General features: G+C 34.7%; 2 protein-coding genes across 2 annotated transcripts; one reads left to right on the top strand and one right to left on the bottom strand.

Annotated features, from left to right (window-relative positions):
• The first annotated feature begins 742 nt into the window (after nt 1-742).
• On the top strand, nt 743-11,191 carry PIG-Z (phosphatidylinositol glycan anchor biosynthesis class Z). Its single transcript, XM_071661247.1, has 3 exons — nt 743-906; nt 3,940-4,058; nt 4,370-11,191. The coding sequence occupies exons 1-3, from the start codon at nt 833-835 to the stop codon at nt 6,151-6,153; spliced, it is 1,977 nt and encodes a 658-aa protein (XP_071517348.1). The 5' UTR covers nt 743-832; the 3' UTR covers nt 6,154-11,191.
• A 768-nt stretch (nt 11,192-11,959) lies between these two features.
• Nucleotides 11,960-20,098, bottom strand: LOC139748276 (mannose-P-dolichol utilization defect 1 protein homolog). Its single transcript, XM_071661248.1, has 4 exons — nt 19,928-20,098; nt 18,059-18,257; nt 16,707-16,911; nt 11,960-15,936 (listed from the first exon to the last, which is right to left on the bottom strand). Exons 1-4 carry the CDS (start codon nt 20,043-20,045, stop codon nt 15,709-15,711), a joined length of 750 nt encoding a protein of 249 aa, XP_071517349.1. The 5' UTR covers nt 20,046-20,098; the 3' UTR covers nt 11,960-15,708.
• Nucleotides 20,099-20,318: the final 220 nt, after the last annotated feature.

The following is a 20,318-nucleotide window of genomic DNA, read 5'->3' as shown; positions in this document are numbered from 1 at the left end:
AAAGGGAACATTTTGCATCAGTTCAGTTTCCACACCAAGTTGATCACAAAAGCTGAAAATTATAACTACATTAAATTTACTTTTCCACGGAGCTTGGCTTCCTGTCATTCATCAGGGTGATTTATCGAAAAACTATTGGTAATTTAGAGTGAAAAATTGTTTCATGAGATGTGATTGTATTTTATTCAAAAATTTAAGAGTAGGTGGTGGATGGGCTTTCATGAGTTTTCATGACTTGTAGAGGATAGTAAGATTACATCCTCAGTTTAAGGATGGATAATTATAGTCTATGCTCATGTTAAGAAAAAATGATAGATAAACTATGTAGTAAATACGCGTAAATGTTATATTAGTTCATTTTAGAGAGAGAATGAGGGTAAATAATACATTAAGGAAAGTAATAGATAGGTTATATCAATGTTTATGCTAGGATAAGTTAATGAATAAATGCTATTCTACGAAAAATGACTAGAATGAACAATACCTTTATTTATCCTTGGAAGAAAAGAAACAAACTACCAATTATCCTCATTAACGCGACGAAAATGAAGAGAAAGGGATAACGTCCTTGGTCATCGTAGGGAAAAAAATAATCATATTCTTGTTAATTATGTGAAAATTAAAAGGATAAAATTTTTCTTCGTATTAGGGGAGTTAGAAAAAAAGAGAGAATTGACCATCCTTTCGTTAATTGTACAATATAAACTATAAATGGATAAGATGGTCGTTCATCCTGCGGAAAGCAAGGTCTGCGTCACCCGGGACGCATGTAAACAACACAATTGCAGGATCGTCAACTGCTCGTCTGCCTCGACCTTGTACAATTACCATCATGGAATGTAGGAAGAAGCCCAAGAACCGAGCTACCTTCAGTAAAAATCCTTCCAATAGGCTCTCAAGATTAAGGTAAGTTTACGGAGTGTATTAAAGATGATTTGAGGTCTTACCCACGAAAATGGGAGTTGACCCCGTACCGCATAGCAAGTCTAGGGTGGAATTTAGGTTTTAGGAACCTTAAATTAAGTTAAGGGTTATGACTTATACCAAAACAGCTCGCTGAATGTAACATATACAAAATCAATCCCAGTATTCTAGACAAATTAACAACTTATTAAGTGAAGGGTAATACACTACGTATCCTCACAGCTTCACTATCCTCACCAACTTCATTAATGTGAAGGATAATGATCTAGTCATGAAAACCTTACATTTCCTCACCACAAAAGGTAAAATGGAGATTTAATACGAATATACCAACATTGAATTGGTTTTGGTGCAAGGGATTGTAAGACAGCTTGATCTGTCGTCTGTGTGTTGACATTTACCAGGATATGCATGATGCTCATACAAGGATGTGTTTGGTATATTTCGAGTAGAATATTAAACATTAAGGTACTTTTGTGACTTGAGGAAGTTAGATGAGGTTTTGGTTATTTCTGTTGATTTTTTTTTTTTTTTACGTTGCTAACTACTCATTTTCCGTGATGCACATAACCGTACCTCATTATTTAATACGGTTGAATTAAAGATTGTGCTCCAAATCATTCTCGGATAATTATTGTAATATATACATCACATTTGCAATGGATTACAAAATCATTGAATATTCCAAAGCTAATATTGATGCAGAGCTAAACAGAACTTCTGCTTCTGTAAAAATGGACGAGCATCATGAAAATGACAATAGTATGCATGCATCAGTCGTATCTACCAACTGCCTTTCAACTTAAGATGACAGTGGATAACTATTTCCAGTTTTCAAAAATTTAAAACAGAAGATACAAAACACCTTGGTTGTCAGAGCATTTTCTTTGTATTATGTGATTTTTGACAGAAATGGTAGTTTGGGTGCTAGATTAGCCTTCTCTTACTAACATTTAGCATGCTGAAGCAGACTGTGGACCACACAGTAGGTGGTAGACCAAGGCACACTCTCGTTACTTCTACTTACAGAAGAATACCTCAGTTGTGGTATTCATACTTTTCTCCCTAAACATTGTCCATTGCTTTTATTTATTGACAAACTTTGACGAAAGATCATATCGTTAAGTATGTTTCCTTTTTTCTTTCTTTCGTACTCGTTTGCAGTTTCTCGCATAAGAGAGGTAGTGCTAGGAACAGATGAGTCTTAGTTTAAGTTAACCCCATAGTAAGTGGATAAGCATGTTTCCATAAATGGTTATGTTTTGTTTTAGTCACATAACCTTGTATGGATGTGACTGTTACAATTACCTGAGTAGAACTATAGATAGGAGATTATTGTGACAGCATTCAGCAACTTAACAGTAAGATGTTGCAAAGTGGCCAGGGCAGTGAGGCAGAGGGAAGTATTGCAAACTATTTTGGTTAAGCTAAAAGATGATAATTTTTTTTCTGGTCCTGAAATTCAGATATTAATTCATGAATTAGCCAGTTGCTGCTTGGACATGAAAGTTCCCTTGTTGGAGACTTGCAAGAGATGCCAACCACTCATAGATCAATAAATATTCTTCATTGTAATACACAACACAGTAGTTTATTTATCTCCTTGTCATATATTTTTATGGCATTTTGTGATGATTGATAAAAGATAGAAATCTTTTGTCTGCTATATAGAAATTTAGAAAATGAAGAGTTGAAATGTGTATACATATGATGTTATAGTCACAAATGTCTTTGAAAATCCTAGTTAAGCTTAGGTTGATGTAATTTGTGAAGAACATATTAAAAGTTAAATGTTTTCTCACTTTGAAAGCCCCACCTTCCTTTGTCAAGACATTCTTAGAATGAATAATTAGGCCAATGCAGTATGTCACCAGTTGTCATTCATCTTGCTGTCATTTGCATTCCATGTCATTCATCTTGCTGTCATTTGCATTCCATATTTTTTTTACTTTTTTCATCAGGAAGAACATAATTATAAGAAAAGACAGGCATGTATCTTATTCTGTTGAATACCAGTATTTCAAAAATTACTCACTCTTTTAACATTTCTATTTCCATTTGGTATTTTGAAATGATGAACCATGGTTATTACCACAATTTTTGTAGTGTATTAATTCCAAAGGCATTCATTAAAATGGTAGAAGAATCAGATCAAGGTAGTCATTACTAAATGTAAGCAGAGTAATGATCCGCACATTTTGCCCTCTTTTTTCCATATTTATTTGCCATTTCTTGCCTTAAGATTGCACCAATAACAGTGCTTTCTTCCTCTTTTTCTTTTGGAAAGAAATGATATCTGAGGAGAGCATTTCCAAAACTCCCCCATTGCCACACACCACCCCATTTGAACCCCTCTAGTCACCTTCTATGACATGCAAGATATTTTTGGGTAGTATTCTCTCTCCTCCATTCCCAGGGATATTGAAGAGACTACATTTATAAGTAAAAAAAAAGCTAATCGTTGCTCGACTTGCATTGAATGGTGATGACCCTGATACGATACATCTACTACTCTAAAGGATATCTTATTAATGCATTGGTGAGAATTTGGTGAGATTAGTACAAATAGAGGTGATGAACAAAGAACTAGTAAGTCAGGATTTTTAGATTTCTATTTTGCATGTTTATTGTTACATAAGCCACTGTATATTAACCTGGTTAAAAAGCATTAGCAAGCACTTAGAACTAGCGTCTGTTGGACAACTGCAAACACTTTTCCCAAATGCTCAACAGCAGTTCTTAATGAAATTGAGAGCTTTACATAGTATTGATTTTCGAGTGATATAGGTTGTAATTATTCAGGTATGCTGATTTTTAGAAATGAATCTGGGCCATATACAGTAGTTAGTTATTTGATGTTTCTGCTGTCTTTCATTAGTTGCATAAAAAATAAAACCTGATTAGAATGAAAAACACATTTTTACATAGATGTTATGCATGGTTTGCTTCTTTTGAATATATGCCGTGCACTTTTTCTAGCATGGATATGATTTTTTACTGGCTTATTTGTTATAGGGTGAAAGACAGCTCCATACTCTGGTGGATGTTAGCTATGGCTCGGCTGTATCTAGCTACTGTGCAGACTGGATATATTCACCCAGATGAGTTCCATCAGTCTGTACAAGTAATGGCACGTATGTACCTAATCACATAACTTGTTCTTCTTTTGAAGGCCAGTAAATTTTAAAGCTCCATGGGATACAAATTTTAGTACCTGCCTTTTCTTATATGCTTGTACGGATAATTAGGTTCTTGAACAATCAAGTTTTACCTGTATGTGATATTGTAATGCATTTACAGGTTGAATTAGTTACTAGTCTTGAGTATTTTTACTGACTGCTTTAAGCTTGATGTTCTTTTGTAAAGGATCAAGAACAAATCTATACATATTTTGATTTTAATGTTTCATAATCTCAGATAATTAGATTTTGTCATATTCTTCCAGGTGACATACTGAGCATAGATGCTAGAAAACCCTGGGAATTTCATACTGAGAACCCCATCAGATCTGTCACATTTTCCTCTGTGGTGTCTTTACCATATTTCATCTTGAAATATGCAGCTCCTTTTTGCACACAGTACTTGGGTTATGAACTACTGACCCCAAATATGTTACTTGTTGCCCCAAGGATTTTTATAACATTTTTATCATTCATAGCAGATTTTAGTATATACAGGATAGCCAAAATGTGTTACATCAGACCATGGTGTTGTGTGGAAGTGTTTGCTAGTTCATATATTATGCTGGTATATGCAACAAGAACATTTTCAAATACAATTGAACTTATTCTCATGGCAGTGTTATTATGGCGAGTGTGTGAATCCATGGTTGACAGCACAAAAGTTATCCGAAAGGAGAATATTTTGCAAGACCTCTATGAATCTGCGAACACTATTCAAGAAAAAGTGAAATTTGTTCGCATTAAAAGCAAATTACCAGCTTATAATTATGTTGATAGTGCCATCATATCAGTAATTGTGACATATGGAGTATTTGTACGGCCTACATTTGTTATATATTCCTTTATTCCCATTGCGTACTGGCTTCAAAGAGGTGTGGTGACAAAAGAAGTGGATTTCTCGTATTTTAATCTGAGGTGTCTTAGTTTGCTTCCAGGTGTTGTGGCCACATTCATTATTTGTGTGTTGGCCGATTCTTTGTATTATGGTTCTACAACCCTCACAGAGCTTATATTCTGGAATGTAACGGGTAGATCTTTTATTGTAACACCAATCAACTTTTTGCTTTATAATGCACAGGAAAACAATCTAGCTGCTCATGGCCTTCATCCTTATTATTTGCATCTTGCAGTAAACTTACCTCTCCTTCATGGAGTTTTGGGATTTCTTGGCTTGTGGTCAGTGTCCAAGTACTTGGCAAGTTTCATTGCAAATGATATGACTAGAAAACCAAGAGTGTTCTGTATGGCCACAATGCTTCTGAGCACCTTTATTGTGCCAGTTTTTGTGCTATCAACAATACCTCATCAAGAACCAAGATTCTTGTTGCCAACATTACTTCCCCTTGTTATTCTTCATTCAGATGATGTTTATCTTTTATCTAGTAAAAAAGTTCAAGCAAAAAAGCATTTTTTCTTTCTTCTGTGGCATGTTTGGAATATTTTTTGTGTTATTTTCTATGGTTTCCTTCATCAAGGAGGAGTAACAAAAACTATGATTAGAGTTCATGAGCATATTGTCCAGCAACCTCCTCATGTGAACATGCATGTTGTATTCTCCAATATGTACACTCCTCCCACTTTCTTGCTCATGAGGAGAATTAATGTTATGGCTGTGACTGATGAAGGTCGTAAGTACCGAATTGAAAAATCTGTGTTTACATATGATGTTGGAGGTTCAAGATCAGCTGAAGGATTGCATGAGATGACAGCTAAGATATATCATGAAGCTCTTAAAAATTCCACCAGAGGGGCAGATGTTCTCATTTGCATCCCTGCAAGCCTTTCAGAAGAACTTTTTGAAACCAAGCCTGAAAATGTAACTCTTCATAGAGTGCAACGAATTCGAGGTCACCTTACTTTAGAAGATCCTCCGGACTTAATCGTGGAAGATGTACCTTTTAACAGCTCATGTGGAAAAGTCTGTCAGTTCGTACGACGTCTTGATCAGCTTAGCATTGATATAATTATGATCAATTTTGGTGACCATCATAAGAGAACAGAGAGTGTTAGTGCACATGAGCAAATAGATGAAACATATATATCTTAACCTCTTTGAAACTACACAAGATGAGTGGTAAATTTCAACAAAAGTTATTCATTCCTTTTCCATATTTTTTAGTACAAAGAACAAAATTTGCACATGAAAAATGATACAGAACATTATGCTCATTCTTATTATGAATTTGATATTAAAAGAACTTACTGAGAAGCTTGCTTTTGATATTTTCTGTCGATTATTAACTGGTGCTTTCAGTATGTTTTTAGTTGAAGATTATATTTTTTTAAAACATATTTTATTAGTTGATATGGTATGTGATACTTTTTATTGTTTGATAATATTTTTTCTTTAGAAAATGTTATCAAGAGTGAGCTAACAGTTTCAATTATTTTTACATTTAGATACTAAAGTTGAACTAGTTCACTGACCATGCCATAGATTATGTGCTAATTTCATTTTGTTTCCATATATAGATACTAAAGCTGTTGAAAAGTTTCATTTACTATGCCATGGGTTTTGTGTTAATTGTTTCCATGCATTTTACAGCCTTCATAAGTAAGTCGTACCTATGTGAAAAATTTCAATCAGAAGATGGACAGTGAAAGTTCATAATTAAGATTATAAGCTCAGATGTTGTTCATGTTCACGTAAAAGGAATAAAGTTTATATTGTTAAAAGAAATGTGAAACACAGGAGAGATACTGCAGCCTCAGTAAGTTGTATTAAAGGTACTGTATAGTTCACCCTCATATATGAGGACTGCCATTCTTATAAATGTGATACTTGGGCAGGGATATTAAACATCTTAGTCTATAGTTCATGTTTCGCTCATTTTTGTCAACATCTACCACCTCACTAAGTATAAGCAAGGCCATATTTTGTCATGCTCGACTGAACTTATCTGGGCCTAAACCAAATGATGTCATGAGGTCAGACCAGGAGCTCACTTTTCCTTATGTGGCTACCACATATCTCCTTAGTTCGTATGTTATCTTTTTGTGATATTTATTATGAAAAATCCCTGTGATTAAGGTAGAGTCAGTCACTCTTAAGGGTTTCACTTCCCGAATCCTCAAGCTTTATGGTGGATTCACCCAAGGAGCAGTTGTTTCTCTAGCCTTCTTAAATCTTTTTGTACATAACCTCATATCACTCTCATAGAACTGACTTTGAAAGTCCTCTCACATGCGGATTACCTCACATACCATATCACAGTATCAAGACCCTGCTTAGGCAACAACAAACATATTAAAAGTGACTCACTCTAAAGGAAATATCTGCATCCTCATAGTAGTCACCTTCACCCAGACAGACATCAATTCAGACTGCACCTTCTCAAAATGCTTGGTCATCCAACTTGTAAAAAGCAAATCTAACAAAGATGCAAACCTCACAAAACAGAGTATGTAAGATAATAGCCAGCAACTTAGTCAACCGGTTACATTCAGCACCTCATAATGAACACATATTTCCAATATAATCTCTCTTCAGTATTCTTAGTACTCAGTTCTTTACAGCAACACTAGACCCCTTCCACCTGAACCTCTTTCTAATCAGCCACCAAATCCCGGTAAAAAATATAGAGCTTACCTCTGGCTCTCACAACAACATAAATACTCTCAGGTACCCCTCCACCAACAAACACGATATTGACAAAAGGTAAGCACACTATATTGACTCGGCAAGCTTTAAGCAGCTGCCCTCCCAACCCAATTGTCATTTCCATTCCACTTGACAAACACCCATTTGAAACTGCATCTGCCCACCTCCAAAATTACAAACACCAATTCATCATATCACATGACCCCTAACGTCCAACACTAAATTTTCACAGTGAAGATACTGAACACTAAGTGCTCAGTTTTCTTGCACTCACTCCACACAGACATACATACAACTTTACACACTTTTGACCTAAGGTCTCATACAGTGGAGTCAGCCCCCTGTAAACCACATATTTATTTAATTACATAATTTATGTATTTTTTAAGTTTCTATTGTTAGAGGAGGTTTGCAAAAATTGGTTTTGTCACTGTTTCTTCAGGAGCTTCTCTAGCTTTCAGTTCAGCATTATTATGTCATACCATACTTACCCTTGAAATTTTTTATATAAGCTCAGCATTTCAAGAATTCCTTTTGGTTAGATTGAGTTTGGAAAATTTTTAAAATATAAAATTTTCACATCTTTTATTTGAAAATCAGATGGATAACCACATGGGGGTTCATTTTCAAGTTCTGTATCACCCTGCTTTAGTTTTAATTCTAACACTAGAGTCATTTTTATATTTTCACTTCAGACATTCAGAGCTGTGTGTGAAATTAGCCTAAAGGACCTGAAAGCATTGTTTGTTTTTATCTTTATACTCCTTTGTTAGGATCTGCTGATTTCCTGTCACTCAAAAAAATTCCAAAACTTTAATTCAAAGGACATTTCTGTTGTGACAGGGGAAGTAACTGTAGGTTAGTATGGTTCTTGATAAAGACTATTTCCTACCATTTCAAGCAGATGTATGAATGATAATGTCAACTAACCTTAGATCTGTAGAACAGTTTTATGAATTACGCCAACAATTCTTTATCACTGGAATTTACTCCTGTAAGAATGAGCCTTGAGCTCAGCTTATTACATGCTGCCTTATACATATTCTCTTCATATCAGTTGGAATAGTTGGATATACAGACAAGAGCTTAATATTATTTGTATGTAATCAAAATGTTCATTCTGAGACGTGTCTGAATAAGTGAAATAAGTACTAATGTTTATTGGAAGACTGTGCTTGTATAATTAAATCTGAAAAGGTTAGTTATAATGTAAATAGCATGATTCATACTTGTATAGAACCCATTTGTCTTTGCACAAATCTCTTATCTTGTACTGTGTCTTTCCAGGGTTTTTGTAGGCAATCTTAGGCAGATTTGCCCATGGCTATCATTTGAGGAATTCCTTTGGAAACCTTATTTTTTAAACTGTGATACATAAATGGATTATATATTCACCAGTATCTTAATCTCATGGATAGAAAAAGTGCATAAACACTTCCTGTATATTTTTACATCCATGCCTCCATGACCAAATCTAAATAGTTACAGTAGTTTGTTTTCATTGAGTTAAAGAATCCTGGTGTTAGTCCATTTACTCTTACCACAATTTGAATTGAAGTAGAGGAATTTTCCTTAAAGCCATTTCCCCATAGCTGAATGAATTAATTTCTCGTCAGATTTTTAATCCATACATTAGCGTGATTGTGCTATGAATTAGTGTGCAATGAATTAAGAGATAATGCCTTATTGTTATTACAGTGAAATTGTCTCTTAAATGCCTTGTTATCAGTTCACAGTGATTGTTTCTTTCACTTCCTGTAAAATGCACTTAAGAATATAAGATGTGGTGATTTAATTCAGCTCATTATGAAGTAATTTTTAATGGTTAAGATTAAGGAAGCTCATTTTTGTAGCCACATAGATGTACTATAATGCCTTAAAATGTATAACTTTAAACTGAAGCCTTTGTGTTCATATGGGATAATTCTTTTTTCTACAAATAGTCTGTCTACATTCAGGATGCTGTTGCATGAATTCATATCATACTAGCTTGTTCAGGATCTTCTAAGGTTTTACCATCTTTGAAAATGGCTCCATATTTGCATCCAACAGATGGACATCCATCACTGTCCCCAATATGATCTTTATAAAGGTGTCAACTTTCACACACCATATTCAAATGCTACCCTTCCCTTTTCATCTTACTTCATCCTGTATAGATACTCATACTACCTCCTCACATAATCCTAATTTGTTTAAGCACCATTACATCCACATATCTCTTTCCTATATTTCTCATTTTGTTCACTTTCCCTATCATACCTCCGTTTCTAACAACCATCTTATTTATGTTAGATATATGCATGCACACACTTGTTAATAATCCCTGCTTGTTATAAAACATATCCTGGTACTTGATTTTGATTTCCAACTCCAGGATTCAGTTTCTGTATTCAGGAAAAGGTTCCCAATTTTATCTTTGAACAAGCCTCATAATTTCATTTACTTGTAGTTTTTTTACGTAATGTTCATACCAAAGTTTAAACTACTGTCTTATTGTTAGAGTAGGATTTTGTACATATGATGACAGTATGTGACTTCAAAATTGGGTTATGAAAACTTTATAAATTCAGATGATGTTCCATGATAACTTGCTGGAATATATATCAAACAAGTGTTCGAGTAATTTTGAATTATTTTTAAACAAAGCTGTACAAACCCAATTGAATTCCTGATCACTTTACTTAACAGGTTACACAGAGCCATTACTATACAAAATGGCATGTACGTTGAAGTTGTAGCTAGTCACTGAAGTGCTGTAGTAATTCATTGTATATGATTGCAATTACTTTTCTTTAAACTACTGTAATGCATTTCACCTTTTGTTGTTTACTGTAATTTTTTTTCCAACTGTAGTGTAGATGTTTTTGTTAGAATTCTGAATATGTGTGCAATTTAATCAGTGTATCCTTTACAGTAAACCCTCAATTAACTGAACTCTTTGGAGATGAGACCAGTCACTTTAAATGCTAATTGTTTACCCAAAATAATCTGTAGATATACTAATGAAAATAAAGTTAGGTAATGATAAGATTACATGGGGGCCACATACCATCGCATATATGTTATTCTTTCTTAATGCTCTCTATTTCCATTTTTTCTTTTCTTGTGCAATACAAAATTCTTTAATGAATCCCTCATAATTTCGGTGAATAACCGACTTGTGATTGCTGATTTTCCTACACCCTACTCTCAGTCCTTTTTTTCATTTAATTTACTTGTGTTTTCTTCATGCTCCAACGTAATTCCTTTTCATTTCATTTTATAATTAAGCATTGGCCTTTTCAAATCTTTTCACTTTCGGGTGATTCAGACATTTCCAGTATATCAAATGTCACTGGATTCAAGTGTTGAATGTTGCTCAATTTTGCTTAACATGAAAACATTAGAGGCAATGGATTTCAGTTATTTACAAATTATTAGAGTTAAGGAACAAAATAATAGGGCTTGTTACAATTTTTTCTGAAAATAAAGTGTGTTATTGTATCATGTTTCTTTTCATATATTGGAGTTTTCCCCCCATCTCTGTGTTATTATATCTGATTTTGTGATTACCATTTGGATCACTGGGAATTTTACACTTCCAGTGCATTTATACTATATGATTATGTGATTACTTATTCCTAATTGAGGTAATGTTATTTTTACTCAGTTTGATAAGGCACCAAAATTTCATGCCCTATCTTCTCCTTTTAAGTAATGTGTGATCCATCAAGCAAGCCCCCCATCTTCTGTGCCTGTCTGGAATTTTTATTTATTTATTCCAGCCTCATGGGGGACAGTATCATACGACATTTGGCAGTATATGAACCCAATCCACCCATCAAATTCAAATATATAAGCTCTTGCTTATTCTGGGATATAACAGATTCATGTCAAAAAACTTTCATCCACTGAACATTCATATGTATGTACATGGAGCTAAGAAAGATAATTATAGCATAAGTAGAACCAAAATGAAATCATGACTCCTGTTTAATCACCCAAAAATCTTAAACTCGTAGACCTGACAAAGGTCAGTCAGAATGCCACTAAGATTGTATCCAATATAAGGGAGCTGAATTTTTGGGAAAGGATAACAATCATAAATTTACTGACAGTGGTAGAGAGAATAGAAAGAAGGAAACGTGATTCAACTTTTGAGTTTTGTGTTTCAATCAGAACAGTGTCTATAGGAGCATGGGTAAAACAACCACTTCCATGTACTTTTATATACCCTAGCCACATATTATGATGAAATAAAAGTTAAGTATTTCTTTTGGTTTATTCAACAAAATTGATGTTCACATTGGAAGCTCATACTTCATACAAATTTTATTTCTTGAAAATAAATAACTCCAACAGCAATTCACTCAACTGTTACTGAAAGTATAGCACCGAGCAATGTCAAACCTAAATCTGAGCCCCACTTTTGTACACCCATTTTTTCGTTGTTACCTCCATCATGTCCATTTGCAAGGCATGAATCAAGTAAACACCCACATCATTTAGTATTCATTTTGTGAAACAGGTCCCGTCTTAATTCCATGGACTAGAAAAAAAATACAAGTATACCTAATTTCCTTGAGCAGACTTGCTGCTCCAACAAACCTTTTAAAGCATTATTATCCATTTTCAGGGGAGAAGATTCCTCAGGCCAAGAAAATTGCTGCAATGGAGCCTTTACGTTCAGAATGAGCAACTCTTGATATTAACCAGTAATACATTACAAACTTCCAACCCTGTCACAAATCCATAAGCAACCCCAAACCTCAAGACATAGAGTAAACGCAAATTATATACACCAGGAATTCCAAAACTTGTCTAAAATGTTAATACAATATTCATAAATAGTATGGTAATGCCGACCAGGGCTTCTGAGATTGGGTGCAGGGGTTACATTGTACCTGGGCCTGGGGGTCCAAAAGGGGGCCTAGGAATTTCCTTGTATCTCAGAAAATGCAGAAAATCAACCCCTCTCTCATCTTCCATACCCTTTTTGGCCTTATTGTTCATGGCATAAAACAGTAGTGGATAAAAACAAGATGACTAATGAAGAAGGGAAGGGGGGCTGAAAGAAACTTTGTACCCCAATGAAATTCCTCTCAGTGGCCCTGATGCCAACAATTAGATACCAAATTTAATAATCCTACAGTGTACATTCTGAGTTAATAAAGTGATACAGGCAGCAACCCTGTTTGGGCAGTACACATGTAATCTAACATAAAAGAGTTATCACAGCTGTCATTAAAACTCTCTGGCCATTATATTCCCTATCATGTTACATTATATCATTCAACATTCCTAAAAATCAAGAAATGACATTAAATATTACCATATTTTCTGGGACTCCCAAGAGAATCAAATCACCTTTTGTTTCACCTTAACTACCTATCATTTCACAGTACTTCTAAAACTCAATTTTTCACATGTATTTATCAAAACCCCTTACAACCTTCTAATTTCTTATGAAGACTATGTAATTTCAGCTCTAAATACAGTAAACACTAAATTACACAAATCGCCATATCCCTGGAAGAAACTGGGAGTCCTGTTCATATGCTAAAGATTATTTTGTGCCAATTGTTGCTTAGATTATACAAGACGCGTTCATCCTTGATTAGAGTACTGGTCTCATATATGAGGAGGTTCTAACACTAACATACTTGACAGTTACTTACAAAGTAATTCAATTTCTCAATTTCCCTAAACTGAACTTAACACTTGGCCCACCTGCAGCATCACAGTACTGCTCTTTTCCTGAAATATCGCTGTGGTCTCAGCCTACAAGAACCAGCTCACCAGTATTTAAACTGTATAATATTCAGCAAACTATTGTGTCACATTATTACTGTATGGTTGTTGGTAACTTCAGGGGTTAACAGTATAGATGTCTGTTTCTTTGCCTACATTGCTCAGCACTGGAAGTCTTTCCCTTCTCATGCCATTCCTGTCATAACGAAGCACACTGCCAATTAGATTATTATTACTCTCACCATATTTCTGTCTCTCCAACCCTTTTCTTTATGTTTTACTTAAGGCCTAGTCTCAATGAGAACTTTTACCCATGAAAGCAGATTTCAACATTAGAAAAAAAAGAGTAATATTAATGATAAATGACCCTTGAGGACAGAAGAGAAAGACCACAACTAATGTATCTCCATGTCATAGAAGGCAACTAGAGAATAAGAGCACAGGATTAGAAATCCTCGCCTACTATATTTTTTATCATTTTCCAAAAGAAACAGAAAGGATCCAAGCAAGGCCTTTACAGTAGGCACTAATTCATTGAGGCTAGTGCAGAAAATCTGCAAAAAAAAAAAAAAAAAAGTATAAAATAGGGATAATATAAACATTTTTTTGGTGCAAAGAATATAGTGTATATCACAGTAAATACAAAAGGGGATTTTAAGTGTATGCCTAACAGCAACAATTTAACATTCAAGCATAAGTAACAAAAAGACTGCTGACAGATGTATTTCGGTAAATCTGACTTATAAATCTAATAACACTGCAGGTTTAACAGTTCTTTTCTGAGATGCTTTTTTTTGTTTCACATATTTAAACCTTTGAGGTGAGTTTTGATGCTCTTAAGTTATTTCAATGGTCTTATCGGATGCTACCTTCTGGTTACAGCGAGTGGAAAAAGTCACCTTCTTAGAGGCTGTATCAAATGGAATCCATTTTCATTCTGTTTTCGACTGTAGAATAGCTGCAGAAGCCCCATAAAGGGAGTTATGGGGTAATATAATGATAAAAGAAGTCAAGCTAAATAATCTTAAGCTTAAAACTTATGAAAATTTCTTTATTCTTAAAATCAAAACTTTTTGGCCTTATGTAAATACTCTTTATGCTAACCAACTATGTAAGAACCGTAACTCTAAAAAGATTCCACGTTAAAACGGCCCATAATCTGTAAATACCTAAAGGAAAAACCTAAGTGGAGTGCTATGACTTCCACAGGTAAGATAAACACTACCACTATGCAAAGATGGCCAAATAAAAAAAAAAAAATAGTTTTGTGAATGCTGATCCTCAGGATCCCTAAAGAGGAACTGAACTAATAGAATTAAAGGTGATGCAAGGGCCATACACTGATATGACATTTGCCGACTAAATCTGTCTCTTTGAATCTTTAGCAGCTACTGTGTAAGCTTTTCATGTAATCTCAATAGAAGCTAACTGCTAACCTGTAATTCACCTTCCTGGATGAACCAGTATCCATTCAGACCTGGACTGAGTACAACATACATGATAAAGTCCTTTGCCTGTAACGACACTGTCATAGCCTTGAATTAATCCTTGGATCTTTGGAAGTAATGGCCAGTCCTCCAACCACTTGACTGTGGTATGTACAGTCACCTTATCAAATATAAAAAATATATTGTACATTCAAGATATGAAATATGCACAACTTGACTGATATACAGCTTCTTATATTTGAAATTATGAACATAATCTCATCAAAATTCACATTACTTATGAGAAAAATAGCATATCTACATGTGTACAATTTTACTTATCAAAACTGAAGTTTAAAAAATTTTGTACAGTCATCTTCATGGTTTCTACAAACTATTGTAGGAAACAACACAGCAAACATACTGTGAAATCATACTATATACAGCTCTTACTGTTAACCTTCACAGCATTAAATACAATACTAGCATTAAATGAAAAAAAGAAATATTGCAGAAATGTATAGACTAACAAAACTGTGAATATAAAAATGCTTTTGATAAATGACATGCTTCAGGATAAAGTATCAAATTCCTGAGAATCTTATAAAAAGATATACATTCAGTTTCTTCATAATGCACCCTGGAAGTGTCTATATGTGGAAAAGAATACTTGTACTTGGAATGCATCTTCTCAAACATTTGAACTTCAACTCCACAACAGAACTGTTATTGACAAACTACTGGTAACTTAGTATTTCACATGTTTTCTTCTTCAACGAAAAATACTAATTACATAAAATGTTCCTCAATCAATGAAGAAGCAGCTGGAACCTATTTCACTTTATTCTTCCTTGACCTTTGCTGGGACATTCCAGTAATAAATTAATTGTGCCAGTAAAACACCATTGGCAAAGGATGCAACACAGAAAGTGACAATGATGATAAAGTCACCAGTTTCTTGAATTGACGTGAATATACGTGCCATGGAGCCCAAGAACAGCAATGTTATGGTAACTGCTGACAGCTGGCCTGTGCTACCATTATTGTAGTTGGCAAGAGCTTGCACCATCTGTGAAGAAATGTAAATTTTAGACAGGCATTAACAAATATGGACTTCAAAGCCTTATTCTAATATTTAAAAACGTTTAAGGCTAATGAGATCTTATAAAAGACCAATATCAAACCATACCTACTTTGTATATGATTTGCCAAAGCAAAAGGGAACAATCACATTCTGATCTGAGGAGAAAAAATATTAACCTCATTTTTGTGTGTATGTGTGTGGTGGTAAAGACTAAAGGCTGCAATATTCATATGAAAACACTGGTTCAAAAAGTAAAATTCTCATTTATATAATCTCACTGTGTAGGTATGTATATTTGCGTGTGTGGACGTATGTATATACATGTGTATGGGGGGGGGTTGGGCCATTTCTTTTGTCTGTTTCCTTGTGCTACCTCGCAAACACGGGAGACAGCGACAAAGTATAATAAAAAAAAAAAAAATAATCTCACCCATATAAATCCACAATAAACCTTGTAATTTTTCTGAAACAAGTCTACTATAATAATATAACTGTAACAGGATCCTGGTAAGTACATAAAATTTAAATGTTATGCATAGGTTTTATAGTTGGGTGTAATCAACCTTTAAAACTTTCAGAAAATGTCAGAAAAACATGAGTCCTTTTCTTTTTTTCTTAGGAGCTTTATTTTCATAGACTATTAAACCACACCCATAGATCATTAAACCACTTCCTACTCACTAACAGAAATTATGGGTCATGCATTACAAATAATCATGCTTAAAATTTCACATGACAATATCATGAGAGCTTACCTTGCCTGCAAAAACTACAGGAATATTGAATGCCTGGAAGACCCAAAGTATCTTCAGTGGTATGATGCCTGAGCAGAAGAAGAGAGTGATAGATGCAATCGTAACAAAGAATGTTACTCCTTTTTGTGTTGATCCCCCAAAATGGTACACCAATGCACCAATAATGGATGTTTGGATCAATAAGAAGACTCCATCACCATAAGAACTGCAAATATATCCATTAAGATGTATAAAATGTTTTCCAGTCTGATCTCTATAACATGTTTTTACAGCATCACCTCATCCTCCTTAAACAACAATCTACTCTTTCATTCTTCACTTTTGTCAAATGAAAAACTGTAGTATATCTCCTCCAACTTTAATAATCATTTCCAAAGCACAAAACCACAGCCCATTGACGAGTACATTACTTTTCGTATTCTCCATGAAAAAAAATCATCTAGTGCTCCATCAGTGTTATTGGAACAGATATACCACTCACAGTGTATCATGTACACTGGTGTTGCCAAACTACACCAGTGTTTCGTTACATTTCAAGTGAAAATTCACCTTTGGTAAATCTATATCATCAATGGAAGAATGTAGTAGACATCAAGAAAATTCTCACTGTAAAAGAGTTCATCTTTTCCCTGCTACTACATATAGCCTTAAAACTGTTGAAACCCTACAAAAAGGGCCTAGGTTTAAATGTAATATAATATGATAATACATCATGCATACTCAACTGATTCAAAGGTGGTTTACATACATGTAATTCACAGCTTTTGTGTAAAAAAAAATCAAATATTAAATGACTTTTTAGGAAAAGTACATATTAATAAAGCTCTGTCACAGAACAGACTTAAATATTTCAATAAAAGACATTAGTCGTGGTGGAAAGCTGTAATTACCATACACTGAAATAATTAACCTATTGATCTTACCCACCAGAAGTGAATAATACAGTAAAAGAGGGTGTGTTCATAAGGAATGTGTAAACAGAAGATGATGCCTCTTATGGCAAATATTGCTATGGTTGTGGGTTCAGTTATCCAAATAGTATGGCATGTCTACCTTAATAAGAGGGTGGACGTAGAAACAAAATGCCTGAAGATGATACATGGTGTGGATAGGGAGTGAATGGGAATACAGGTGATTAGTTCCCAGATGAGTGCAGTAATTAATGTAGTTTCTCTGCACTTTACAATTTTGTTAACAATGAGGGGAAAAAAATTACCCTGGAATTTTTTTTTGTTTTGCACTACTTTACATGACATTTTACAAATCTGACCAATCTCAACCCTTAGCCAGTAAGTAGCTGAAGCTTTACCTTTGCAACATAAATACTTTGATAACTAAACTAAACTTCTTACCTGAAAGGATAACTATTAACGAAGTTGTAGGACACATTAATAAGAAGTGCAGTAATCTCTAGAATATTGCCTGTAATGCTGATGCCCTCTCCACTTTTTGCTGCTATGATCTTCAGGATTTGTGGAACCTTCACCAGAAAAGCACCTCCAACGATAGCAAGGCCTAAGCACTTACTAATGGCAGCTTTTAGACATGGAACTGAAAAAGTCAGGGTAAACTCTATAAGCTTCAGCATCAATTATCTATGGCAATTTAGTAGCTCAACATACACAAGTATGTTACAGTTGTGGTGAATGATCTCCATATATTTTGATCACTTTAGGGCTTTCTAGCAATACACAAACATATGAATCTTAAAATGAAATCATACACGTCAGAAATATCTGTTCAATAAAATCACATCAATCTGATTGATTTAAGCAGAAGACTGCAAAAGTCACCGTTTAAGAAAAAATTTCCTCAACCTATACAATGATTCTGAGAGGTCTTAATGATGGAGCACCAAATCCGCATAAATGTGGTTAGAAACTTGCATCAATATGTGTATTGTTCCATTTATTCATGTATGCTGTTTCCGGCTAGCTTAGGGAAGAATATACTGAACTGGGTTATTTGTTAGAGTTTTATTTACTTACCCCTCCATTTTCCACGATTTTCAAAACATTTCCCTACTCTGCAGGATTCACGTATGATTGCAAGATGAGGAAAGACATATTACACTTAATGATGTGTACATCATTCTCCCATCACATATTTCTATCATATCAATGGCCATGTAAAGAAGTTTTAAGGAATGTAAACTGTAATGTAACTAAATAAGTTGTACTCTCTTTACGTAAGCCATACCACCTTATCAACAAGAGAATCTAACTGAATTTCTCGTGGATTAGTTGTACATCACATAGAGAACTGATTCAGACTGGGCTTTGCTTTCATCTTACAGTAATAAGTAATATGACAGTTGGGAGGGCCATGAAATGTGGGGTTACTTAAACACTTCTCTAGGTAGACACAATCTTTGAAAACCTCACATTATTTACCCTAATACTGAAATGTGAATATTTTGTATATTAAAATTATGTAACAGGTAGGATTTTGAATTGACCTCCAATTATTAACCATTACAGAGATCTGTGTCAGTGAAAGCACACCACCTGAAAACTGCCCGTAAAAACCTCCCATGAACCCTTGTAACCACGAACTTAACAGGAGAAAGAAGGTAATGCCGCAGTTACACTTTGAAAATTCAATTTGAAATCAAGGCTCCTCCACTAGGTAAGGCTTTTATTGATTTCATTGATTTCTGGGAGCATTTCACCTACTTTTACATTAGATAACCCCACAGTTTCCATGATCTCTCGTATCCCTCCCCAGTTCAACCCATCTGTTATCCCAGGGGTACAAAAATGATCCCAGTCATGCTTCTCTCTACGCAGTAAACCCTTCCTTAAGGCATTCATTTTAATGATCAAGGTGATAACCTAACCTGAGGAGAACATTACCAACAGATTAATCCAGTGGCAAAAGGAGAGGCCATAATAATCTAATGATTAATAAGCGACTCTACCAAGGCGCTCTTAGCAACTACACGAAAATATGGTGTATCACTCACCCTTTTCCTTTTCACGTATTTCTAATTTAACGGGCGATAAATGACAGCATAATCTCATTTATCAAGCAAAATGCATTAAAGTTCACCAATAAATAAGCCGGTCCGGGTTAAATCTACCTGATAACCGATATCTGCTTGAGTTACTCTTGCCTCGGTGGCTCAGCAAGTCTTTCCTTTAAAACCTCTTATTTATGAGTAACAAAATTTACTCACGAGGTAATGAGGACGAGTCAGTGTTGGGGACGGTTATACTCACCATGAAGGAAGTTAAATTCTACGAAGAACTCCTCAAAGCAAGCCTCGGTGAGGATAAGGAGACAGAGCTGCTTCGCTAACGTGGCCATGTTTACCTTCTGGCCTAGACTGCCGGTCATGGTCACCTTCCGGTCGAATAACGCCGGCCGCTACCGGTCGAATAGCCTCACCCGCCGCCCGGTGGGGGTAAACACCGTCAGGTAATGGTCGAATAAGCGCCGTCAGGTGGGTACTCTCTGGTCGAACGCTTATTCGACAATGTTAATTGGATTTAGTAGAAACTTGGTGACCTGATTTTGCTAATAATGATTACTATATATATATATATATATATATATATATATATATATATATATATATATATATATATATATATATATATATATGATCGT

The sequence above is a fragment of the Panulirus ornatus genome, chromosome 73 (genome assembly GCF_036320965.1).
Source record: "Panulirus ornatus isolate Po-2019 chromosome 73, ASM3632096v1, whole genome shotgun sequence".
Taxonomy (NCBI): Eukaryota; Metazoa; Arthropoda; class Malacostraca; order Decapoda; family Palinuridae; genus Panulirus; species Panulirus ornatus.
This window is presented reverse-complemented; position numbering and strand designations above follow the sequence as displayed.